Genomic DNA, 26854 nt, shown 5'->3' with positions numbered 1-26854 from the left:
CGCCTCCTGGCATTCATCCGTCCAGTTAAAACGTGCATACTTTTTGGTGAGTTCGTGGAGAGGCTTGGCAACTGTGGCGAAATCTTTGACGAAGCGTCGGTAATACGAAGCCAGGCCGACAAACTGACGCACTTCAGAGACGTTTTGGGGTGCGGGCCACTCAGTCACTTTTTGGATCTTTTGGGGGTCAGTGGCGACACCTTTGGCGGAGACGATGTGCCCCAGGTAAGCCACTTGCTCTCGGAACAGGCAACACTTTGAAGGTTTAAGTTTCAGGTTGGCTGCGCGTAGTCTGTTAAACACTTGACTGAGCCGCTCCACCATTTCAGTGCCGTCTCGCCCCAGGACAATGATGTCATCGAGGTACACCAAACAGGTCTCCCACTGTAGCCCGGCCAGGACACGGTCCATGAGCCTCTGGAATGTGGCCGGCGCTTTGCATAGTCCGAAAGGCATCACATTCCATTCAAACAGGCCCTTACGGGTGCAGAAAGCAGCGGCTTTTCGGGCTCTCGGCGTCATCTCCACCTGCCAGTATCCTGATGTTAAGTCCAGCGTGCTGAAGTACCTGGCGGCAGACAGTGTGTCTAAGGTGTCCTGGATGCGGGGCAGTGGATAAGCATCCTTTATGGTTCTCTCATTTAAGGGTCTGTAGTCAACACATAGCCGTGACGTTTGGTCCTTCTTCCTCACCATAACGATTGGTGCAGCCCAGCTGCTGTTGCTGGGTTGGGCCACACCAGTGTCCAGGCTCTGCTGCACCTGCTGGTCTGCTGCAGTTTGTTTGTCTCTAGCCATCCTGCGCGGTTGCTGTTTCACAGGCGGACCAGGGGTGGTGAGGATGTCATGCTGCACGAGGCCAGTACGACCAAGGTCAGTGGGCCCGGTGGAGAAGACGTCACTGTATGACCGTAGCAGATGGGCCAACTTCTCGTGGTCACCCTGGGGCAGACTAGCACAGCTCTCATTATACAGGACCTGCAGGTGGCTGGGTAAAGAAGCAGAGACAGAGTTAATAGATTCAGGGGCCGGTTGGGCCAAGGGTGGTTGGGGCTCCACCTTCCCCAACACCGTGGCTGGCTGCAGGATCCCTGCGACAGCGCCTCTCTTCAACGTGACAGGTAAGGCACCAGGGTTGAAGACTCTGATGGGGACGTTCGTGGACCGCTGCGCCTGTACGATGATGTGAGCCACTAGAACGTGGTGCCTTTCGATGAAACCTTTGGTTGGGGTCAGCATCAGGTCTCCGTCAGCAGCACGGCGGAGGTGGGCGGTGCCAGGGACTACATACTCACACCCCGACTCCAACACTGTTGTGCGGGCCACCCTGACAATGTGCACTTGGGGCTGATGGCTTGGGTTAAAGCGAGGTACCTTTTCTCCGAAGAGTGTTATCTCACGGCGTCCATAGTCCAGATGGGCGCTTGTCTGATGTAGGAAAGGGTGCCCCAGGATAACCTCTGTGCTCTCTGCTGTGTCGGCCATAATAAAGTTAACACTGGTAGCTCTGCTCCCTACTTGTACTGGTAGGTTAACCTCCCCTAGCACTGCCAGACCACCGGGGCCGATGCCCTGTAGGACCTGTGCGACAGATGGCTCCATTGGGGGTTTGAACTCTGTGGGAATGGAGTTGAAAAGATGGAGGGGCAGCACATTCCTCCGAGCACCAGAGTCGAGTAGGGCACACATTTCCAGTCCAAATATCAATATTTTAACACACATATCATCTTCCTGACTTGCCGTACAGGTGACCACTATACCTGTGTCGGGTGCTGTGTACTTATTGACTGTCCGAGCTTGCTGCCTGGGTCGACGGGGTGAAGGGCAGTTTCTCTGCATATGACCTAGACCGGAGCAGTTGTGGCATTGAATATCCCCCATAGGCATTTTGACATTTGTGTCTTTCTTCTGGCGCCACGGCTGATTATATCTTGGAGCCCTCTCTGGCGAGTCGATAGACCAAACAGCTACTCCCACTGGCTCCACACAAGCTGGCATGCTGTTATTCTCACGTACCGTGGCGGCCCTGGCTCTCTGATTGACGAGACTGCGTTGGCCAGGCTGCATGAATTGTGTGACTGTTCTGGCGGCCCTCCTCGTGGTCTCGTAGCTGTGTGCGATGTCATATGCTTTCGCCAGGGTGCGCGGCTGTTGCTCCAGTAGTTTTTGCACCACCTCTGCGTCGGCCAGGGCGTTGGTGAAGACCTCAACACTGATGGCGTCCTGCTCCAGCTCTGTACGGTCAGCATACACCATGGAAACTTTCTCGTAGATATCATCCCTTAAGAGGTGCAGGGCTTCGTTCTGCCCCCTAACCCTCTGTCTCAGTTCAATGCCGATGGCTGCTGCATGCTCAGAGCGCGGCCCGTAGGCGGTCTCTATTTCAGCCACAATCCGGTGGTAGCTCCAACGGTCAGATCTGGGGTTTTTATGGACGATAGCTCCGGCCGCGCCAGTCAGGCTGAATCTCAGTTGAACCGCCATTGTCGCCTCTGACCAATGGTTTGCCTTTGCACAGCTTTCAAACCGGTGAATAAAGTCTTTCCAGGAGCCCATCCCGTCAAAATGGCCTGGCTTTAATATCGGAATTCTCTCTTTATATCCGTAATGTTCATCGTCACTAGTGTCCATTATTTCAACATCTGGTGCTGTGTGTGATGACCCGACACGTGGCGCCGACTTGGCCCTTCTCACAGCTGACTGGCCGTATTGGTAGGGGTCACGGTGTGGGGCATAGTTATCATCACAGCTTCTAACTCCACAACGTTCCACGGGCTGTGGCATGTGGGGTGGAAATGGTGTCGACGTGAACTGGGGGGACAAGGCGTGGGCCGGGGCAAAAGGGTTTTGTGCCGTGCAGTTTGCGGGGGTGAATGGGTTAGCTAGCTGGTTAGCGGCATGTAGGGCAAACGGCTGAACAGGGCTATTTTCTAACCCGTAAGGTAAAGCTGCAACTGGGCTGGCTGCCATACTTTTTGAACAGTCACATATTTGCTGATGGAAATACGGGGACTCACCGTCAGCTTTATATTGTTGTTCCATGGGCGTTAGGAACGGGTTAGTCAACCGTGATGGCGGTGGCGTGGGGGGGAGAGCTAGGTTGAACGACGGCGTCTGGCCATGAACTGCCGCTTCGTCCGCGCCTAACGTTAGCTCCATGCTAGCCGCGAAGGGGTTAGTGCTGTCGGCATATCGGCCGTTCATGTGGTTGACCGGGTCCATGTTAGTGTCTCTTATATCCATTAAAAACGGATTTTTGCTTACATTTGGGGTTTCCATCTCGACAGGCCTTTTAGTCCAAACGCTAGCATTAGCAGTAGCTTTAGCTCTGGCTCCGAGCGCCGTCATTCTGCTTCCGACCGTCCAACGTAACTTTTCTTTTTCTCTCACTTTTCTTCTTGCTTGTTGATCCCGGACGAGCCCCCAGTGTTACCTTCACAGCTTCCACGCTCCAAACCGTAGTTGGGAGCGAGCTGGTCTCATGCTAATAACTTGGCTCGTAGCAGGTAACTTGCATCTAGTGGTCCGGGTTAACAGCGCCGAAGAACTGACCAGCGAGGCGGTGGTTGCAGCAATGAACTCGGGCTTTATTACTTCACAGTGGTACACATTCACAGGCATAAAAGGCACTTTGCTTGCTAGCGTTCGGCTGGAGAATGGACTGCGCTACCATCACGTTCACACCGTAGACTCAGACTGATTACCATCGCTACACTTTGGTTTTTTACTACCCAGAACACACCTGTCCCATTACGTCACACATACGCATTTTCCAATAAGTCGCCAGGGGGCTGAGATTGCAACACTATGGTATAATATTCAGCAGAGATCTAGCTACTCATCCTTAAATAGTATTTGTTATTTTAAAATGTATATCTATAGTATGTGTTTTTTTAAATATATCACTTGTCTTTGAGGGGTCAAGGATGATTTTAGTTGCCAGTAATGGGTTGGATAAATATAAAACATGATCTTTACAGTACTAAAACACATACGTTGTTGCTGTTTTTTATTAAACATCTTGTCTTTTGAAGTCACTCTTTCTTGTGTCTCACGTGATCAAATAAAGAGATCATTTGCACATAAATATTGATAACAATGTAGACTGTAGTTGTGTAAGGATTTGATAGAGACTCTTCTTTTAGGTCATCCAGGATCTATCAGCACAGTTGTACCCACCACACCTGTTACAACACCTGGGACCATCACCACCACTCAAGTGACAGCTGACATCCCCTCCACCACAACACCCGACAACAGCTCAGCAGGTGAGGGTGAGGTCCGTCTGGTTAACAGAGGGAACCAGTCCTGCTCTGGCAGAGTAGAGATCTTCCACCGTGGACAGTGGGGGACGGTGTGTGATGATCAATGGGGCCTGGCTGATGCTCAGGTGGTGTGCAGACAGATGGGCTGTGGCAGGGCTCTGTCAGCACCATCAGTTGCCTATTTTGGACAGGGCAGTGGACCCATCTGGATGGATGATGTCTCTTGCACAGGCAACGAATCAAAGCTTGGAGAGTGCAGGCACAGAGGGTTTGGATCACACAACTGTGGACGCAATCAAGATGCTGGTGTCGTCTGTGAAGGTAAATATAATTGTTATGATCTGTCAAAATTAGGGCCGGCTGATATGAGATTTTTGGATCCAATACCGATATTGAGGAGAAAAGAAAATCCAATACAGAAATAGGCTGATATCTTTCTTAGATCTATGTTCGATCTTTAGAGAATTAAGATAAGAAAAGATAGTCCTTTATTTATCCCACAATGGGGAAATTTACAGTGTTACAGCAGCAAAGAGCAAAGATTGCAGACAAAAAGGCACACAGTACAATAAAATAAAAAATAAAAATTAAGAATGTACAAAAAATAGATACTAAAAAATAGATTTAAAAAATAGATCAGCTATTGACAACAGTGTAGTCCGTAATATTCCGTGTAACACAGACATGCACACAGTGCACATAAAGTGTAACATCTTATTGCACAAAGTGGTTTGATAAACATAATATAACATTAATATAACATTATTATTGCACAAAGTCAGAGTGAATTGTCCAGTTGTGTGTGGGTGTGTTTTGTGATCTACTGGGAGCAGGCTTGGTTAAACAGTCTGACTGCAGCAGGAAGGAAGGACCTGCGGTATCTCTCCTTCTGACACCGCGGGTGGCGAAGCCTGCCACTGAAGGAGCTGCCCAGAGCTGTTACAGTTCCATGCAGGGGGTGGGAAACGTTCTCCATCAGCGATGATAGCTTTGCCATCATCCTTCTGTCTCCCACCACCTCAACAGGGTCCAGGGGGCAGCCCAGGACAGAGCTGGCCTTCTTCACCAGTTTGTTCAGTCTGTTCCTGTCTGCAGCCGTAGTGCTGCTGCTCCAGCAGACCACTCCGTACAGGATGGCTGATGCCACCACAGAGTCATAAAAAGTCCTCAGGAGTGCTCCCTGCACACCGATGGACCTGAGTCTCCTCAGCAGATGAAGTCTGCTCTGGCCTTTCTTGTAGAGAGCTTGTGTGTTATCAGTCCAGTCCAGCTTATTGTTCAGGTGAACACCCAGATACTTATAAGAGTCCACTATGTCAATGTCCTTTCCCTGGATGTTCACCGGTGTGGGAGAAGTGGGTCTGAGCCTGCGGAAGTCCACCACCAGCTCTTTGGTTTTACCCACGTTTATCTGGAGGCAGTTCTGCTGGCACCAGTCCACAAAGTCCAGATTGAGTTCTCTGTACTCCCCCTCGTGTCATGATTTGGTCTTTTTTTTGTTTTGTTTTTCAGTGTTTAGTGTTTCTTCATGTTCTAGTGTGTTTTGTTCATTCTTGAGTTCTGTGTGTTTTTAGTGTTTCATGATTTAGTTTGTAGTTGTCCTCAGTGTTTCTTGTATTCCTGCCTGTGTGTTTCCCAATGTGATTGTCCTCACCTGTGTCTTATTAGTCCCACCTGTGTTTGATTACCCCTGTGTCTATTTAGTCTCTGTGTTTCTTCCCTCCTGTGTCAGTTCATTGTTTGTGGTATGTCGTATGTCAGTTTAGTCGTCAGTTTGCTAGTGTCTCTTGTGCTTCCTCGTGGCTCCTTGTATTTTCGTGTTTTGGAATGTTGATCTTTATTTTAAATAAATAGTTTTTTGTTTCCGCACTTGGGTCCACCTGCCTTGTTTCACACCGCACCGTAACAGAATGAACTGACCAATTATGGACCCAGCGGAAACCTTGGACAGAATGGATCCTTTTTCAAAGGTGGATATTTTTCAGTACCTTTTTCGTTTGTCCCAAAGGACTGCTAAGGCCGAGCAGTCTCCTTGGACTGGAACTCGGCTGGCTATTTTTCCTGGAACCCGTGAGGCCAAAGAAGAAGGACTGGAAACCACGGGGCCCGTCATCCTCTCCTTCCTCCGCTGCCCAGCACCCCAGAGTCTCTGCCTCCACCCGAACCTTAGCCCAGGCCTCAAACCAGGCCCCAGCTCAAGCCTCAGCCTCCCTGTGCCTCGGAGCCACGGCCTTCCTGTGTTCCAGCAGAGCGCTGTCTGCCACCAGTTACGGCAGGGTGCTGTCTGCTCCCTGTTCCTGTTCCAGCAGAGCGCCGTCTGCCTCCTGTTCCTGTTACCGCAGAGCGCCGTCTGCCTCCTGTTCCAGCAGAGCGCTGTCTGCCACCAGTTACAGCAGAGCGCCGTCTGCCTCCTGTTCCTGTTACCGCAGAGCGCCATCTGCCTCCTGTTCCAGCAGAGCGCTGTCTGCCACCAGTTACAGCAGAGCGCCGTCTGCCTCCTGTTCCTGTTACCGCAGAGCGCCGTCTGCCTCCTGTTCCTGTTCCAGCAGAGCGCTGTCTGCCACCAGTTACAGCAGGGCGCCGTCTGCCTCCTGTTCCTGTTCCCGCAGAGCGCCGCCTGCCTCCTGTTCCTGTTCCAGCAGAGCGCTGTCTGCCACCAGTTACAGCAGGGCGCCGTCTGCCTCCTGTTCCTGTTCCCGCAGAGCGCCGCCTGCCTCCTGTTCCTGTTCCAGCAGAGCGCTGTCTGCCACCAGTTACGGCAGAGCGCCGTCTGCTCCCTATTCCTGTTCCAGCAGAGCGCTGTCTGCCACCGGTTACCGCAGAGCGCCGTCTGCCTCCTGTTCCTGTTCCAGCAGAGCGCTGTCTGCCACCAGTTACAGCAGGGCGCCGTCTGCCTCCTGTTCCTGTTCCCGCAGAGCGCCGCCTGCCTCCTGTTCCTGTTCCAGCAGAGCGCTGTCTGCCACCAGTTACGGCAGAGCGCCGTCTGCTCCCTATTCCTGTTCCAGCAGAGCGCTGTCTGCCACCGGTTACCGCAGAGCGCCGTCTGCCTCCTGTTCCTGTTCCAGCAGAGCGCTGTCTGCCACCGGTTACCGCAGAGCGCCGTCTGCCTCCTGTTCCTGTTCCAGCAGAGCGCTGTCTGCCACCAGTTACGGCAGAGCGCCGTCTGCTCCCTATTCCTGTTCCAGCAGAGCGCTGTCTGCCTCCTGTTCCTGTTCCAGCAGAGCGCTGTCTGCCACCAGTTACAGCAGAGCGCCGTCTGCCTCCTGATCCTGTTCCCGCAGAGCGCCGTCTGCCTCCTGTTCCTGTTCCAGCAGAGCGCTGTCTGCCACCAGTTACGGCAGAGCGCCGTCTGCCTCCTGTTCCTGTTCCAGCAGAGCGCCGTCTGCCTCCTGTTCCTGTTCCCGCAAAGCGCCGTCTGACACCAGTTCCAGCGGGGCGTTGTTTGCTCCCTGTTCCTGTTCCAGCAGAGCGCTGTCTGCCTGGAAGTCCGGAGTCCCTCCTCCAGACCCCCTCCACCCACCCTGCTTTGTTTTCCCTAAGTGGTTTTAGGGACATCTGGGATCTGTCCCTTAAGGAGGGGGTTATGTCATGATTTGGTCTTTTTTTTGTTTTGTTTTTCAGTGTTTAGTGTTTCTTCATGTTCTAGTGTGTTTTGTTCATTCTTGAGTTCTGTGTGTTTTTAGTGTTTCATGATTTAGTTTGTAGTTGTCCTCAGTGTTTCTTGTATTCCTGCCTGTGTGATTGTCATCTGTGTCTTGTTAGTCTCACCTGTGTTTGATTACTCCTGTGTCTATTTAGTCTCTGTGTTTCTTCCCTCCTGTGTCAGTTCATTGTATGTGGTATGTCAGTTTAGTCGTCAGTTTGCTAGTGTCTCTTGTGCTTCCTCGTGGCTCCTTGTTTTTTCGTGTTTTGGAATTTTGATCTTTATTTTAAAGAAATAGTTTTTTGTTTCCGCACTTGGGTCCACCTCCCTTGTTTCACACTGCACCGTAACACCTCGTCCCCATCAGTGATTAGGCCGACAATGGCAGAGTCATCAGAGAACTTCTGCAGGTGACAGTTAGGTGTCTTATGGGAGAAGTCTGCAGTGTACAGGGTGAAAAGGAAGGGAGCCAAGACGGGCCCCTGTTCTGCAGATGACCCGGTCAGACACACAGTCCCGTGTCCTCACAAACTGTGGCCGGTTGGTCAGATAGTCCAGGAGCCAGGATGTGAGGTGCAGGTCGACTCCTGTGTGTTCCAGCTTGTCCCTCTTCCGTCTCATCGGACCATCTTTTAACAGTGCGGGTGACAGCTGGTTGTCTGTGTACCAGAGGTTTGTACACAGGCAGGAGGTACACCAGGTTGTGATCTGATCTTCCAAGGGGAGGGAGAGGAGATGAGGTGGATGTCTTCTTGGTGTTGGCATAGAAAAGGTCCAGTATTTTATTGTCTCTGGTGTGGCAGGTGACATATTGTGTGAAGGTGGGCAGGGTAGAGGAAGGACAGGCATGATTAAAGTCCCCAGTAATAAGGAAGAGGGCCTGTGGGTGCTGTGTCTGCAGCCTGTTTGTTTAAGAGTGCAGGACATCACACGCCGAGCTTGCATTAGCAGAGGGGGGAACATACGCAGCTATCGCGATAACATGCGAGAATTCCTGAGGCAGATAGTAAGGTCTCATGCTAACAGCTAGCAGATCAATGTCCTTACTGCAGAGTTGTTCTTTGATAGTGATGTGCCCCGGATTACACCATCTATCGTTCACAAACACCGCCAGCCCTCCTCCCTTCCTCTTACCGCTCTCCTTTGTCCTGTCAGCCCGCATCAGCTGAAAACCATCCAGCTTAGCATTTGAGTCCGGTGTTAGCTCCATTAGCCAGGTCTCCGTGAATAGCATTAAGCTACATTCCCGATATTCCCTCTGATGCCGGGTTAGCACCACTAGCTCGTCCAAATTAAAAACTAATACAAATGTATTTTGTTGATCCCTCAAATGAAGTTATCAAACACTTAAAATATATATATTATAAGGAGGACAAGATGGTCACTCCACTCAAAAGTAACTGTGCATGTACTTGCATCAGTGCTTGACAATCTGGAGAGTGATAATGCTTGTTGTAATCTATATAGCGCCCTCTGCTGGCGAAACAGAACTTCTAGTGTAATACAATGAAACTCAAATGAAATGCTTTTTGACTGGTGAATAAATCTAGTAATATCGGCACATATGGGATAAAGTCAGCTGTTACAGATAGTCACTGGATATGCTAATATTAGCCAATTAATCGGTCAGGCTCTAGTCAAAAGCTTTCTATGGTATAATATTCAGCAGAGATCTAGCTACTCATCCTTAAATAGTATTTGTTATTTAAAAATTTATATCTATAGTATGTTTTTTTTATTATATCACTTGTCTTTGAGGGGTCAAGGAGGATTTTAGTCCTCAGTAATGGGTTGGATAAATATAAAACATGATCTTTACAGTACTAAAACACATAAGTTGTTACTGTTTTTTATTATATTTAAACATCTTGTCTTTTGAAGTCACTCTGTCTTGTGTCTCACGTCATCAACGTAATGCCTCATGTTTTCCGTCAGCTGCTGCACCAGTCAGGCTGGTCAACTCTAATAACCGCTGCTCTGGCAGAGTGGAGGTCTACCATGATGGTCGGTGGGGGACAGTGTGTGACGATGACTGGGACCTCAGGGATGCTAACGTGGTGTGTAGACAGCTGGACTGTGGCCCTCCTCGTTCAGCATTACTAAATGCAGCTTTTAGTCCAGGCAGTGGACCCATCTGGTTGGATGATGTTGGTTGTTCCGGCAACGAAACATCAATAACAGAGTGCAGACATTCAGGGCTTGGGGTCCACGACTGTACTCACATTGATGATGCCAGTGTTGTCTGTGAAGGTAAATGTTTACTCTTGTTTAAGTAATAGCCAATTTTTGTTACTCATATTAAACTACAATATTTGTACTAAGAGGATTTTCTTAAATATTTTAAAAATTTGTTCATAGTGAAGCGACAGTTTACAGAGTTTGTGATTTGGTTTCACAGGATATATGCATAATAATTTTATTATTTTATTTCCAGACTCTGCACTGCATGATTACCAGCTAATTTGCAGCCCTGATAAACTTCAAATGGGGCTGGATTTGGCTGACCTCACCTCAGGTTTGAACCCATACTCTGGCAACTTGGCATCTCTTAATTGCTCCTGGGCCAGAGTACAAAATAACATGGTGTGGTATGAAGTAGACGCTGGGGAAGGTGCCTGTGGAAACACTCTGACGGTACAGACTTGTTTTGTTTCTTAGCCAGTGGCGGTTCTAGACCACTTTTACTGAGGGGGCCAAACTGGGGCCAGGTGAAAAATAGACAAAGATGATCGTTTAAAAATATATATATATATTATGCCAAATAATAGCACACATCATTAAATACCACAACATTAAATAACATGATTTATGTTTGTTTCAGTAACAGTATTTAATACTAGATTGTGAGTCCGGTTGTTGAGTCAAATACTAGGGGGTTCTTCCTTTTTGAGGGGTGGACACAGGGGGGACCAAGCTCAGTGTTACAGGGGCACTGGCCCCTGTTGGCCCCTGCCTAGAACCGCCCATGTTCTTAGCTTTTCCTTTGGAAATGAATTTCAACATTTTCTTTTGTCATGTTATTTTCCTTCAAATTGATTTTAAACATGCAGCTAATGGAAAAAATCTAGACCTCTTTAAAATATTTATCCCATTGTCCCTCTTCTCTTACTGTACTCCAAGTTAAACCTTATAGCTTTTGGTTGGTCTGAGACTAAATTTAAGGTGCACAGGGACTCATTATTCATTATCTTAAAACATTTTAAATATAGCTTCTCCCCCCTGTATGGGAAGTTTTTTCTCCCTCTCTTTGGTAATGCTTTTAATGCAGCTGCTCACAACACTTCAACTAAAGTTTACATGTCTATGTACTTTCCGTTAATTCAATCAACCCCTGTTTTTCAGACCAACCGCACACATGCGATCTACTCCAACAGTTTATCTGTCTACCCTGTTATCAATGGGTCCTTTAACCTTCCTGTGAGCATCCCCTTCTCCTGTGCATATCCCCTGGAAACAGACACCAGCCTGAATGTGGCTATCAGACCATTCCTGCCGTAAGTAGCCTCCCTCTTATTGATTGTTACAAACTATGCACTAGTCGAGCCTTCTCCATAGCTGCCCCCTCCCTCTGGAACTCACTCCCCACACACATTCAACACTGCACCGACCCTCCTACTTTCAAATCACTTATCAAAACTCACCTCTTTAAACAAGCTTTTAACGTATGATTGTGATGTATTTTCTGTTTTCTGTAGTTTTACCTTCATGTTGTTATCTTTATTGTTGTTATCTTTGATTTGTTTGTAATACTGCGATGTCCGTTAGTCTGTCCTTCTGTGCTATTCTTTATGTTTTAACATTGTAAAGTGTCTTTGAGTTTTTAAAAAAGCGCTTATAAATAAAATGCATTATTATTATTATGTCATGTGAACTGTTTCACTAACTAATACCTGATAATACTTCTGAGATCAAATGTTGATATTAACTATATAACCAGGTGAATCATGTTTGATACACATGTCCTCAGTGAGTTCCTTTAGTTACATACAGCACATAGATAATCCACTAGGGGGCCCCGTTAGACAATCAGCTTTTACATAATGTAATTTTGCTCAAGACCTCAGCAACTAACAAATCCTGGCTTGATGAATAAAACACACTTGTGCTGGGTTGATCTAAAAGTCAGTGATATAATAAAAAAATAAAAAAAATAAAATTCAAAGTGGAAATTGCCATAGCAATATTTAACCAAGAATCTGATGGTACCACAGTGAATGAAAGCAGTGCTGTAGGGTTTGAGTGAGGTCCAAACACCGGTTTTGTTGGACAGTCAGCTATTTCACTGCCTGTTGTCTGTTTACTACTACGTAAACCACAAAGAAATATCCATGGTATTCTGAAATAATTACAATTGTACGAGATACAGCTGTTTAATTGCAAATCAATTCAAACTTACTTTCTTTATAGGTCGTCATGGGACATTTCAGGATCTGGTTCTGGTGCCGAACCCTGTGCCGCCATGTCTCTTTTCCGTAACGCCGCCTTCACTGAGACTTTCCCAGCTGGAGGGGTCAACCTGCCACTGGGTTCACCTTTGTACGTGGGTGTCTCTGTAACAGAAAGAGAGCTCAGATTTGTTGTTGTTCTGGAGGAATGCTACGCCTCTCACTCATCCGATCCTCACTATTACCAGCGATACTCTCTCATCCAGAACAAGTGAGTGTCCCTCTTCTCTTTAGACTCAGAACATTGTTTGTGGAGTTAAACTGAAATGGAGAAAAGTGAGATGTAGTGTAATATGCTTTATGGACTTGGTGAGCTCTTTTCGTTCTCTCTGCCAGGTGTCCGACCGATGCCCGACAGGTGTCTGTGATTGAGAGCGGCATGTCTTTGCGTGCTCGTTTCTCTGCCCTGCTCTTCCTGCTGGAGGACGATTATAGAGCCATTTATCTTCACTGCAACATAAGCCTGTGTGACCGAGAGAGATTTCACTGTGTCCCAGTAAGTCAAACAGTTCACTTCATCAATGAGTTGTTCATCCATAATCACTGCTGCTTAAAAAAATGGACAGTGACGATATCTGCTCTTTCTGTATCTTCTCCACCATGAAGTCCTGTCGAAGGAGGAAATATCGCTCTGTTTCCAGCTCTGTTGCTATGGACCGCGTCACCATTGGACCAATTGCTTGTAAGTAAAAATATGATTTAGTCTGAGGGCTGATGTCCCAACACAAGAAACTGTGTGGAAATAACAAGCATGTTTTTGTTATTTCTCTTTCCTAATCTTTAGGGGACAAGTCAACTAAGTGAGCTGGTTACACCAAAACATCCCATAATGTCATATCATGAAGACGTTTCTCTTATACACAAGACATGAAACTATTTTAAAAACTGGTTTAACCTTTTATAATCAAACTTTTCACACTCACACACAGCCTGCTCTGATTCTTCTGTCCTTTGTAATGATTGTGTAACAAATCAACAATAACAAAGAAATAATAAAATGTATTAAAAAAAACATGTTACCAAACTCTTCTTCACTGCTGTGGTCATTTCGGGACCAATTCTTGAACCAATATTGTTTGAAAGTAGATTATTAAAATAATGACAGATTTTCCAAGTTAGGTGTAAACTGTAGCCTATTATGCAAGTTTGCAGGTGTTATAAATAAACACTTAAAAAAAAGATTACCCTGATTGTTGAATATGTCAGACTTTACAAATCCTGCCCATCTGTGCATGAAGAGGTATTTTATGTAGATAGATTAAATATTAGAAAAATACAATATGTTGATTCTTTTTTTTCACATATCCCATGGAACTTTTATTGACAAAAAAAGTGACCAACGTTCCCCAGTCGGGTTCAGGGTTTGGAGCAGTCAGGGTTAATTCCCGCCCAGCCGTTCATGTTCATTTTAAGTAGCTCTCAACTTTTCGTCCATCGACAGTCGTCGCCATGTTCAACAATAATGCAAGCAACAACTTAATCATCGCTCAAAGGGCGACTCCGGTTAGACATCACCTAACCTTTTATATGGATATAAATGGTCTTGGTTCCTTTTTTCTCTGAACTTCCTTTATTGACAAACTCAGTTTCTCAAGAATTGTATGCAAAGGGGACTTCAAGTAAAATTCTCAAGAAACTGAGTTTGTCTTTAATTCCCTTTCAAATTAGATATTTTGAAATAACTAATTTGAGGTGTTTTGTTTTTCTTGCTTGCTGTAGAATTACTTCACTTCAGTATTCACCATCTTGTTTATCAGGGTTTTAAAAGTTGATCTCAGCTAATAGCATAACATCAGTATCTTCTAGAGCCTGACTGATCGGCTAATTTTATTGTAGATATGCGCCGATATTACTAGATTTATTCACGAGCAGTTCTCTTTCACCAGTGGAGGGCGCTATATGGATTATAACAAGCATGATCACTCTCCTGAGTGTCAAGTGGTGATACACGTCCATGCTCAGTTACTTTCCAGTTCAGTGACCATCTTGTCTACCTGGTCTATCTTTTCCACAAGTGTATTTGGGTTGTATCTGCATTTGAGGGATCAACATTAATGTTTTTATCTATATTTTGATCTATCTCTGCAGATTGAAAATAGACCTAAGGAAGATATCAGCTGATATAGCGGTATCAGATTTTTCCCCTCCCAAATATTGAAAATTCCTGTATCGGTCGGGCCCTAGTATCTTTATCAAGGATTAAACCATATTTTTGTTCAATTTGTCAGAACAAACTCAGTCTTAAACCCTTTTACAGTTTTCACCACTGAACAATGAAGGTTAACATTCAGAAGGTTATTGAACAGACTGAAATAACATTGAAGCCTCTTCAATACCTACAAAAGGAAACCAGACCATCACAGACAAATTATACTTTTTCTTTAAAGTAAATCTTAGTACCTGTAACCGCTGCCACCGGGGAGGTACAGCACACTGCAGAAACAGAGAAACAGAAAGAGTGTCAGGCTGTAAGGTTTGTCAAAGGGTCTATATACATGGCAACATAACACGGCTTTAAAAATAATAATAAGAGGAGTAGAAAGTAGAAGGGGGCAGGTGAAATCATGATGTATTGGTACAAATAGTGCAGCCATTGAATTTGTCCATGAGGGAGAGAAATGTAAGGGAGGTAGGCAGGAGTCAGGCTATCTAAAGGGTGCTGGTGATTGGGAGATGCAGGTGGATTTGAAAACACATTGTTCCACAGGAAATAGTTTGCACTAGCCTAAGGCCTGACATAGTATTATGGTCTGTGAGTCAGAGGATAGTTTATCCTGTTTCTACAAACTCTCTACAGACTCAACTCTTTTTTTTTCTCTTGTGTAATGTTAGCACCAGGAATAGTTTCATTTTTTGTTTGTTTGTTTGCTTGGCCTTTTTTACAGAAGGATGCAATAGCTCAGAGAAGTTCTTCAGCTGGGTATAATGGACGCTGAGAGATAGCATTAAGGAGGGTGGCTCTGGGACGCCGGAGCTTACTGCCAAGTCTTTCAGAGGTGTCGTGGGTCAATGAGCACTTATCCTTTTTATTAGGGCACAAGTATATTTTGTTTGTTTTTTATTAAACCTGCTTTGGTGCTCTATGAATAAACCATGTTCAGTCAGTGAGTCTTAAAGAAATATCCATTAACACTGACAACAGTGGATCAAAAGCCCATCCATCCAATAAGTCAGTATGTTGTGTGTCTTTAGAATGAGACGATGGTGCCATCTGATTTCTGATCCATTTCTTTCAGTGCATGTTTATATAATGACCTGATAGTTGTAATTGTTGTTTGGTTGGCCTGGCCCCAAACAGTTATACAGTATGATAAGTGAGGAAAAAATCATGGCATGCATATACTGCTGTGTTGCTTTTAGTGGTATATGTTTATCAATCTCTATTCTAAAATTATCATTAATTTTATTTTTATGGAGAAACACATAGTTTAAGGTGAGATGATTATTTTGAAGCCACTTTGACACACGTTGTGGAAATATTTGTGAGTTGTTGAATAAAGATCTGAATTGCAATGAACTGTCCTCGAGAGCTTTTTTATTCTTGCAAGAAGGAGCAAATACACAGAATGTGACAAGGTACAGTCTGCCAGAATCTCAAAGGGGCAAAAGGCACACCTCTCAAAAGGGAAGGGTGGAGACAGAAAAACTCTGTTGTAGGAAAGGTTAAGAGTTTTGCGCTAAACATAGTTGATACAGTTACTGTATTCTTATAAAAACAAGACAGGGCGTTCGCATGAAGATTTCGTACAAAAGCAGAAGTTCATGCAGGGGTTTCATGTAAAAGCAGAAATTCATCCAGATGTTTCAGGTAAAAGCAGGATATGTGTAGGCTAGTTGCGATTGGAACAGTGTTCTACAGCAAACAGACAGTTTTACAGTAATGTTATTTTAGCATATCCGCATAATGTATTTTTCATTCCGTTTCCCTAATTTTGATTACGTTAATCGCAAGTACAAAATTACTACATTTGAAAATACACATCAAAATAATCACAACAAAACAATGGAAACTTACATGACCATTATTCTACATCAGATAATATGACCCTGGGACAAGCAGTTTAAAATACATCATCATAAGAATGGCATGTGAGAAATGAGCAATGCTGTTTCTGCGGACATAGCCAGACTTTGGTTGGTGGTGATTGGAGGGGGCTTTAGTTTCTTGGATTGGACTTCAAGCAACAGAATAGAGGAGGTGACTACTCCAGTGATGAGGAAGAGGGCGAGTGTGGTGCCGTGGAGGCCACACGCACCTGGATGCCAGGGGCGTGGTTGTTCAATGATGGATGCTTCTTCTGGCTGGGTATTGTGTTCGTCCAGCTGGTTTGTCTATGACCAATTAGGGGAGAGGTTGCTAGCACTTCACCCAGCAGAAGGCTGGGCCTGCGGTGGAGTGGTGTCGGGTGGGTCAGTGGGATCAGGGACCTTTTTACAGTGGCTGGCGTGGATCCACGTGGCTCTCTCAGCTATCTTGAGGGTGGGTTGTCAGGACACCGTTTAGCTCGCCAGTTCTTCCTCCGGAAGTCCTTGGCCACATCGTAGGACTTGGCTGCGGCGAGTGTAGGGGAACCCGTGGCTGGGCGTGGGAGTGCAGATGCAACCTGCTTTCTGACATTGGAGAGGGTGGAGGACAGGTTAAGACAGTATTTCAGCATGTCATTTTCACAGAGAGAGGAAGAAGGTAATGCATTTGTAGGCTGCTCGACGCCGACATGTGGTGGTGCTGGAAGGAGGATTTCAAATGGGCTTGGGTTAGAGCGCGCTCTTCTCCTCATCCTCATGTACATCAGCACCAGTGCTTTGGTCCATGGCAGGACGGTTTCTTCATAGGTTTACCATCAGATTTTAGAAATTTGTGATGTTTCACATAAGTAAACAACACCAGACTCATAGCTGGAGTCTGTGTAAATAGTAACAGATTTGTTACGCCGCTACACAAACCCACAGCTAAAAGCTTTCATGGAGCCTGACTCTAAGGCCAGTGAGCCCGTAACTTAGTGCCTCTCCTTACGTGTTGCGTTAAACGTGAAGGTGTATTCTGCCTTACCTGAATGTGTGCAACTGTCCTGTCTGTTTAAGGGGTGCGTACAGATGACTCACCACCAACACAGCCCAATCCACGGAGTCATTTGGGTGCAATCTCCCCCGCCAGCCCGCACTCTTTCATACCAGTTTCGATTATTTGCAAAAGAAACGTAAAGTGTCAAAAAAAAAAGCTATATTTCAGAGTCAGTCTCTCAGGTGTCTTGCGTCCTGGCGTTTCCCTCATGGCGTCCCTTCCAATCAAAACCAATGGCTGGAGAATCCCCTCCTGCATGCGCCTGTCCAGTAAACCATCCTGTTACCATTGATATTTGGACCAGATGAAGGGCTTTTTCTTTTGATTCAGCTTTTCCTGTTTGTTGTGCTTGAAATTGTTTTTCAGCATGCTTTGCGTGTCTCACCACCTCATCCAGTCTGGCGTCCTCATAGCCAATGCAAGAGGCATGAGTGAGAGAGGAGATGGGGGAGCAGTCCCTCGAGGAAACACAGTTTCAGATGGTTTTCCCAGGGGCCCATGTTGTTGTTGATAATGAGATATAGGCAATGATAGTAGACTGGCACTGTTTCCTCTTTCTACTGCTTGCAGGAGGTGACTTTGGACAGGTCCGATCAGATCGGGTATTGGAGGACCCGATGTAGAGGTGGGAGTGGACGAGGGATGGAAAGGATTGGTTGGGGAAGTTGAGCTTATTGACCAGGAGTTTGCAGCCAATGAGGTCTGTCCATAGTCGGTTGATGGATCGGATTGTACATATTCACATATATAACTGTGTCGTCTGCATACATTTGACAGCTGACTCTTTTGCAGCTGTCTGGTAAATCATTGAGCTAAAAAGTAAGGGCCCTAAAATGGAACATTGTGGAATTCCCATTCTGCAAGTTTGAACAGATGACTGAGTGGAATTTATTCTTTCACGCTGCTCTCTGCATTCAAGATACATTTGAAACCAAAATTAGAAAAAACATTTTTTTGCATATTATTTCGGAGAACGTCATGATTCACAGTATTAAAGGCTTTTTCAAGTCCAAAAATACTGCTCCTACTACACTGCCTTCAACCAATGACTGTTTTATTGTTTCAGTAAGGTAACAGTTTGCCCACTCTGTTGAGTACCTTTGTCTAAAACCAAATTGTTTGGGGTGCAGAAGGTTACTACTTTCAAGGTAGTCGACAACAGTTTTTTCAAGAGTGTGGGTAAGAAGGAAATTGGTCTGTAGTTAAAGATCTGGTCAGGTGCTCCAGCCTGAGGAATTGGGTTTATAATTGTTGTTTTCCATTCCAATTTATTAGTACTGATGGATAAGTTTACCATATGTGTAACTGGTGTTGATAGACGAGCGCTATGTTTTTTTTTTTACAAAAAAAGGTATCCAAGCCAAAAATATCCTTGGCCTTTGATTGCCTTAACTGAGTGAAAACTTTAACAGTCTCGCTGTGATTTGTCTTTTCTTATATAAAAGGACGTTGAGATGTCTCTTGATACATCTTGTTAACTGCACAGGTTTAAAACTTGCTGCCAGTTCCTAAGCTGATTTAATAAAAAAATGTATTACATTTATTTGCAATTTCAATTATATGATTGATTTTTTGGGGTTAATTGTTCGGTTGGTTAAATTATTGAGATGTTTCCAAAGTGCTGAGCTTTTCTCTTCCGAGTCAGCAATCAATTTGATGAAGTAACTGGTTATTGCACAATGCAGCTCTTTCACTACCCTATCTTTTAGCCCTTTAAAAACAAGTGTGTCTGCATGAGTTTGTGAGTTGTTCATGAGTTGTGCATGAAGATTGTTTGAGCGCAAGGTCTCTTTTTTTCATCAGCAGATTAATACTCTTGATCAGCCACGGTAAGGCCCTTTTACATTGTGGATGCTTCAATGACTGAGTTTATTTCTGAATCACATCAGTAAGCATTTTCATCATTGTAAAACAAAAATAATCAAAATTTTGAATGTCTGTAACATTTTCCCAATTAATATTCTGCAATTGATTTTCAAATTGGAATTTTTTGTTGCTGGGAATGCCTGTGGACTCTGGTTTATGAGAATCATTGTAGAAGGCTTGTAAATGTTTTTTGGATAATTTTCTCACTCAGGTCTGTAATGAAATTGTATGTATTTGTAATGTGCTCAAGTCTATTCATGAAGATCAAGTCAATTGGGGTTTTACTGAGTTTAGTAAGCCTGGTCGGTTATTTTATTATTTCTTGAAAACTATGTTTTGAACAGATCATTTTCACTTTTTGCTTACTGCTCTAATATACCCCCCCTCACTGTCTGTCTCTTCTACAACAAACATAACCAGGTACATGTGTTGGGATATTATTACTGTTGATCCAGGATTAACTGAGACAAAGATTATCCAGATAAGAGTCCATTAATAAATGTTTAACCTGATCTATTTTTGATAAAATGTGTAGAATATTCGAGTGTCCTTCAACAATTCCCCTTGGTTTGCTCTTTGAGTCCCAGATAACTTTAGCATGATTTACAGTCTAGAAAAATCTGAATAGTCTTTGTTTACCTAAACTGTGGTAGCTGCAAGGTCAGCACAAAGATGGGTAGAGTATTGAATTTTATGCATCTCATTGAAAATGTGGTTTCAGACATGCCTTTTTTTCCTTTTCAGAAAGTTAATATCGTGGATGTGGACAATAATGACGGTGCCTAGGGGTGTGTTTTTACTCCTGCTTTTACAGTGTTTTACCGTAAAAACATCAGGTATACCATCTGACTTCATTTTATCATGTATCTTTTCTCCTATTTGAGTCGTCATGTGCTTCAAATAAAAGCATTTGATCAAATGAATTAGTTCATTTGTTTCCCGACACACAAACCAAACTGATGACACTACATATGTGGGGGTTTCGAAGACCAATTAATAAGAATGTGATACTCAACTTTTTCACAGTATAAGCCTACCCCGCTAAAAATTCTTATGATATTTAATTCTGTTAGTGTTGCATTTTACTACTCCAGTGATAATGTATATCAGCTATTCTTACATTATTTAAATACTAACAGTTTCGATGTCATTTTTCTGCACCACCAGTAGTTCTTGTCTTGTCTTGCACTTAATTTCAAGTATTTCCAAGAAAGTAAGAAATCATCACATTTGTAGGTTTTCCAGATATGCACTATTCTGTGGTGAGATTTGAGCAGAAAAAACAAGTTGTTCTAAAGGAAAAAAACAATGTAATTTACATCACTTTTATGTAATAGTTACTTTTTAAATTGAAAAGTTTTTATTTTACTATTCTTGTACACGGGAACACGTGTATCCAGCTGTGATTCATGTCACGATGAAGCCGCCTGCCTCGAGTCTAAAGAAAGAGGCGACACTTTCTCAAGGCAGACGCTCTCTTGTGTCTGTAACGTTGGCTTTGTAGGTGATGGCCTCGTGTTACAATATAAAACTCTGTAGTGACTCTTCTTGCTGTAAAGAAGGTTATCAGTGGTCACCAGACAGGGGCTGTGTGGACACGGACGAGTGCTCTCTTACAGACTCCCCATGCAAACCATCTCAGGTTTGTAGAAACACTCCAGGCTCTTTCGTATGCTTGGAGCCTTCCCCCAGCTCCAGATCAGGTCCCTCCTCCCAGTCTGTCCAGTTCAGCTGTGGATCCACTGTGTGTCCTTCAGGCACAGACTGTGTCAGAATGAATGGGACTCTCCAGTGTGCTGACCCCTGCCAGGAGTACACTGTGCTGAATGATGACTGGCACTCAACAAATAACACGTCCACCAAGAACCCAGGCTGTGATCGAAATGTTAACTGGCAAGGCTGGTATCGGCTGTTTCTGGGGCAAACCAATGCTAAAATTCCAGAGAGGTGTGTGGCTGAAAGAAGGTGTGGAACCGATGCTCCTCTATGGATAACAACTCCTCATCCCACACAGTCAGGTCAGATTGTGAACCGCACTGTGTGTAACTCATGGTCAGGAAGGTGCTGTCGTTTCTCCTCACACACCATCCATGTCAAGCTCTGCTATGGAAACTACTTTGTCTACAAACTTGTGCAGCCAAGCACATGTTCGCTTGCATACTGTGCAGGTATTGTTCCATTTGTAACATTAACTCTGTAACCACATATTTACATTTTTCATCTAAATCAGTCTAGAAACAAGCTTGGAGAGTGCAGGCACAGAGGGTTTGGATCACACAACTGTGGACGCAATCAAGATGCTGGTGTCGTCTGTGAAGGTAAATATAATTCTTATGATCTGTCAAAAGTAGGGCCGGCTGAGATGGGATTTTTGGATCCAATACCAATATTGAGGAGAAAAGAAAATCCAATAAAGAAATAGGCTGATATCTTTTTTAGATCTATGTTTTTGATCTGTAGAGATCAAAAAACTAATACAAATCTATTTTGTTGATCCTTGAGTCCACTATGTCAATGTCCTTTCCCTGGATGTTCACCGGTGTGGGAGAAGTGGGTCTGCGCCTGCGGAAGTCCACCACCAGGTCTTTGGTTTTACCCGCGTTTATCTGGAGGCAGTTCCGCTGGTTGCGGCAGAGCGCCGTCTGCCTCCTGTTCCTGTTCCAGCAGAGCGCCGTCTGCTCCCTGTTCCTGTTCCAGCAGAGCGCTGTCTGCCTTTTTGTGTTTTGGAATTTTGATCTTTATTTTAAAGAAATAGTTTTTTGTTTCCGCACTTGGGTCCACCTCCCTTGTTTCACACCGCACTGTAACACCTCGTCCCCATCAGTGATTAGGCCGACAATGGCAGAGTCATCAGAGAACTTCTGCAGGTGACAGTTAGGTGTCTTATGGGAGAAGTCTGCAGTGTACAGGGTGAAAAGGAAGGGAGCCAAGACGGTCCCCTGTGGGGCCCCTGTTCTGCAGATGACCCGGTCAGACACACAGTCCGTGTCCTCACAAACTGTGGCTGGTTGGTCAGATAGTCCAGGAGCCAGGATGTGAGGTGCAGGTCGACTCCTGTGTGTTCCAGCTTGTCCCTCAGAAGCATGGGCTGTATGGTGTTGAAAGCACTGGAGAAATCATAGAACATGATCCTCACAGTGCTCCCAGCCCTCTCCAGGTGTGAGAGAGATGTCTGCATGAGGTAGATGACAGCATCATCCACCCCGATGCCTGGCTGATAGGCGAACTGCAGTGGGTCCATTGATGAGCTCACCAGGGGGCGCAGATGGTGAAGGACCAACCTCTCCAAGGTCTTCATCAGGTGTGACGTCAGTGCCACTGGCCTGTAGTGGTTGAAGTCCTTGGGGCGGGAGATCTTTGGCACCGGTACCACGCAGGATGTCTTCCAGAGCTCTGGTACTCTCCCCAGTTTCAGGCTCAAGTTGAACATGTGCTCCATAACCCCACAAAGCTGGTCTGCACAGGATTTGAGGAGCCTGGAGCTGATGCCGTCCGGACCAACTGCCTTTCTGACCTTCAGCTTCCTCAGTTCTCTGTTCACCTGGGCTGTTGTGAGTGACAGGCTGGAGCAGGGGGGCTGTGTGCTGGAAGGTGTGGGGGTGGGTGTGGGGGTGGGGATGGGTTTGACAATGTGGGGAGCAGAGAGTGATATGCAGGGGGGTGAGGTGGGGGTGGTGCAGTCAGCAGCGGGGGCAGACGGTGGTCGTTGCAGCAGAGTGGAATGGGTAGGGGGAGGGGTGGATGGATGTTCAAATCTGTTAAAGGAAGTGTTCAGGTCGTTCACCCACTCCTGATCCCTAACCAGTTCAGTGTTGGAATCCTTGTGACCTGAAATGGTTTTCAGGCCCTTCCAGACTCCGCTGACATTCTTCTGCTGCAGTTGTTCCTCCATCTTCCTCCTGTAGATGCATTTCCCCTCCCAGATCTTCCTCCTCAGCTCTCTCTGCACAGTCTTCATCTCCTCCTTGTCTCCTGACCTAAAAGCCCTCTTTTTGTCCTTGAGGAGGACCTTTATTTCAGGAGTAATCCACGGTTTGCTGTTGGCAAAACAACGTACAGTCCTGGTGGGTACGGTGTGATCCACACAGAAATTAATATAGTCAGTAATGCAGTTTGTGAGACTGTCAATGTTCTCCCCATGGTCATCACAGAACACTTCCCACGCAGTTGTCTCAAAACAGTCCTTAAGAGCCTCTTCCGTCTCATCGGACCATCTTTTAACAGTGCGGGTGACAGCTGGTTGTCTGTGTACCAGAGGTTTGTACACAGGCAGGAGGTACACCAGGTTGTGATCTGATCTTCCAAGGGGAGGGAGAGGAGATGAGGTGTATGTCTCCTTGGTGTTGGCATAGAAAAGGTCCAGTATTTTATTGTCTCTGGTGTGGCAGGTGACATATTGTGTGAAGGTGGGCAGGGTAGAGGAAGGAGAGGCATGATTAAAGTCCCCAGTAATAAGGAAGAGGGCCTGTGGGTGCTGTGTCTGCAGCCTGTTTGTTTAAGAGTACAGGACATCACACGCCGAGCTTGCATTAGCAGAGGGGGGAACATACGCAGCTATCGCGATAACATGCGAGAATTCCTGAGGCAGATAGTAAGGTCTCATGCTAACAGCTAGCAGATCAATGTCCTTACTGCAGAGTTGTTCTTTGATAGTGATGTGCCCCGGATTACACCATCTATCGTTCACAAACACCGCCAGCCCTCCTCCCTTCCTCTTACCGCTCTCCTTTGTCCTGTCAGCCCACATCAGCTGAAAACCATCCAGCTTAGCATTTGAGTCCGGTGTTAGCTCCGTTAGCCAGGTCTCCGTGAATAGCATTAAGCTACATTCCCAATATTCCCTCTGATGCCGGGTTAGCACCACTAGCTCGTCCAAATTAAAAACTAATACAAATGTATTTTGTTGATCCCTCAAATGAAGTTATCAAACACTTAAAATATATATATTATAAGGAGGACAAGATGGTCACTCCACTCAAAAGTAACTGTGCATGTACTTGCATCAGTGCTTGACAATCTGGAGAGTGATAATGCTTGTTGTAATCTATATAGCGCCCTCTGCTGGCGAAACAGAACTTCTAGTGTAATACAATGAAACTCAAATGAAATGCTTTTTGACCGGTGAATAAATCTAGTAATATCGGCAAATATGGGATAAAGTTAACCGTTACGATAGTCACTGGATATGCTAATATTAGCCAATTAATCGGTCAGGCTCTAGTCAAAAGCTTTCTATGGTATAATATTCAGCAGAGATCTAGCTACTCATCCTTAAATAGTATTTGTTATTTAAAAATGTATATCGATAGTATGTGTTTTTTTTTTTAAATATATCACTTGTCTTTGAGGGGTCAAGGATGATTTTAGTTGCCAGTAATGGGTTGGATAAATATAAAACATGATCTTTACAGTACTAAAACACATACATTGTTGCTGTTTTTTATTAAACATCTTGTCTTTTGAAGTCACTCTTTCTTGTGTCTCACGTGATCAAATAAAGAGATCATTTGCTCATAAATATTGATAACAATGTAGACTGTAGTTGTGTAAGGACTTGATAGAGACTCTTCTTTTAGGTCCTCCAGAATCTATCAGCACAGTTGTACCCACCACACCTGTTACAACACCTGTGACCATCACCACCACTCAAGTGACAGCTGACATCCCCTCCACCACAACACCTGACAACAGCTCAGCAGTTGAGGGTGAGGTCCGTCTGGTTAACAGAGGGAACCAGTCCTGCTCTGGCAGAGTAGAGATCTTCCACCGTGGACAGTGGGGGACGGTGTGTGATGATCAATGGGGCCTGGCTGATGCTCAGGTGGTGTGCAGACAGATGGGCTGTGGCAGGGCTCTGTCAGCACCATCAGTTGCCTATTTTGGACAGGGCAGTGGACCCATCTGGATGGATGCTGTAAACAGCATTCACACTATTGTTATTCAAATCTTTAAGTTCTCTAAGTTATTTCACTTTTTCTACAAAATTTTGCCCCATTGAAATGAATGGGAAAATTTTCCACCTTTCCACTTTTTTCTCAGCCTTATAACTTTGGCTCTGGTCCGCCTAGAGACTCCATTTTTACTTTAAAACGTTCACACACTTTTCCACTATTTATACTACTTTCACTTTTCTTGCTACCTTTCAAAATGTAGGAAAACTTGTCCTCTCTCACACATTGAGTTTTCAGGACAATCGGAGAAAAGGTTTTTACACTGTGAGCTTCAAAGCGGCAGGTGGTACAGATAAATCTCCATCTGCGGTAATGGTAAACTTCAGCCTGACTTCACTGACCAAACCTCTTGAGACTAACTTTTTAAATCGCTGTGGTTTCCACATTTCTTGGATCCCAGACATGACAATCACATCAACGCGTTCGGCCATTTGTCCTCTTGCTCACAAAATCATCATTTAGCCACCAACTCTTAATTTAAGCCCTTGAAATGAGCACTCAATAAGGAGACGTTTTCCCCGTTTTCTCATTGTCTGACAGTGGGCAACTGGTGGCCCCCATCAACCCTCAATGAGGCCCTCAGGTACATTTTTACATATCAATTAATTGGAAACATGAAGAAAACATGACAAAATCTGCCATGAAATCATGAAAACCAGAAATATTGCCCATCCCTGTCATGCGTGTATTAAGTTTCAGATAAAAGATGTAAACATTTAGTAAAACATTTTTATTTCTTTTCCATATGGGTGCCTCTGCCACCTTGACATATTTCAGTACTCAATGGAGATGCGTTGTTTATGCCAAGTTTATGCTTCAGGCCCATACTTCAGTTACTGTCAAACTGGTTTTCATCTGTTCAGTTGTTGTTCAGCTGGATTTTTTAATAATTACTGGATACGTAACCAAAGGTTAATTGTAGGGAGGCAACATTCTTATGAAGGGCATCATTCATCTTGATAATAGAACTTCTAACCTTGATGACTTTATGAAGCTTCTTTATCACTTTTTTGACGCTTCTTGTTATGACAGGTTGTCTTGTTTTCTGAGTAAAAGGTTTACTTTTTTTTTTTATTTGAATTTCCATCACATCACAGAGATTTCACCACTGTGTTCACTCCAAATTAATCTCTTCTGAGGTAAGCCGTAATGCTGTAAACAGCATTCACACTATTGTTATTCAAATCTTTAAGTTTCACACACTTTTCCACTGTTTCTACTACTTTCACTTTTCTTGTGATGTGGATTCCCGTTGTTGATATGTTTGATGATGAAGAAATTCGCCGTTGAGACTGACTTGCTTTCAAACAAAATTGTTTATTAACAAGATACAGAATCACTGAACACGTCTGCTCAGGAGAGACAAAAAGCCAATATCGATCTCTCCCGAACATACACTGAGAATGCTATTTATACACCATGTCACAGACACATGAGGACATCTGTTTATCTGTTTGTTTTTTAGGACAACCCCTCCTACTTCAACAGCAGCAGCAGGGGTCTCTGCAATTATATGTATGTCATAAACTTAAAGGACAACACAGGTCACAGGTACAATCTCCTGTCTAGATGTCCCCGGGAAACCCTCTGAACATAAGGGTCCATTTGTTCACATTCCACTG

The 26854-nt window shown here is 44.9% G+C and overlaps 2 protein-coding genes across 3 annotated transcripts in view; both read left to right on the top strand.

Annotated features, from left to right (window-relative positions):
• The window catches only part of LOC132983810 (deleted in malignant brain tumors 1 protein-like), a 38252-nt gene extending 24870 nt beyond the window's left edge, over positions 1–13382 (top strand). For both annotated transcript variants that reach the window (XM_061050307.1, XM_061050316.1), the window contains 8 exons: positions 4155–4586; positions 9844–10158; positions 10343–10542; positions 11251–11402; positions 12316–12564; positions 12690–12849; positions 12960–13035; positions 13138–13382. In XM_061050307.1, coding sequence (XP_060906290.1) covers positions 4155–4586; positions 9844–10158; positions 10343–10542; positions 11251–11402; positions 12316–12564; positions 12690–12849; positions 12960–13035; positions 13138–13157 — 1604 coding nt within the window. In that variant the 3' untranslated portion in view covers positions 13158–13382. The remainder of the gene's footprint in view (positions 1–4154; positions 4587–9843; positions 10159–10342; positions 10543–11250; positions 11403–12315; positions 12565–12689; positions 12850–12959; positions 13036–13137) is intronic.
• A 7673-nt stretch (positions 13383–21055) lies between these two features.
• LOC132954125 (deleted in malignant brain tumors 1 protein-like) lies at positions 21056–25306 on the top strand. The gene is made up of 3 exons (XM_061026597.1): positions 21056–21166; positions 21512–21599; positions 24867–25306. The coding sequence occupies exons 1-3, from the start codon at positions 21056–21058 to the stop codon at positions 25277–25279; spliced, it is 612 nt and encodes a 203-aa protein (XP_060882580.1). The 3' UTR covers positions 25280–25306.
• The last annotated feature ends 1548 nt before the right edge of the window (positions 25307–26854 follow it).

The sequence above is a fragment of the Labrus mixtus genome, chromosome 2 (assembly GCF_963584025.1).
Source record: "Labrus mixtus chromosome 2, fLabMix1.1, whole genome shotgun sequence".
NCBI lineage: Eukaryota > Metazoa > Chordata > Actinopteri > Labriformes > Labridae > Labrus > Labrus mixtus.
This window is presented reverse-complemented; position numbering and strand designations above follow the sequence as displayed.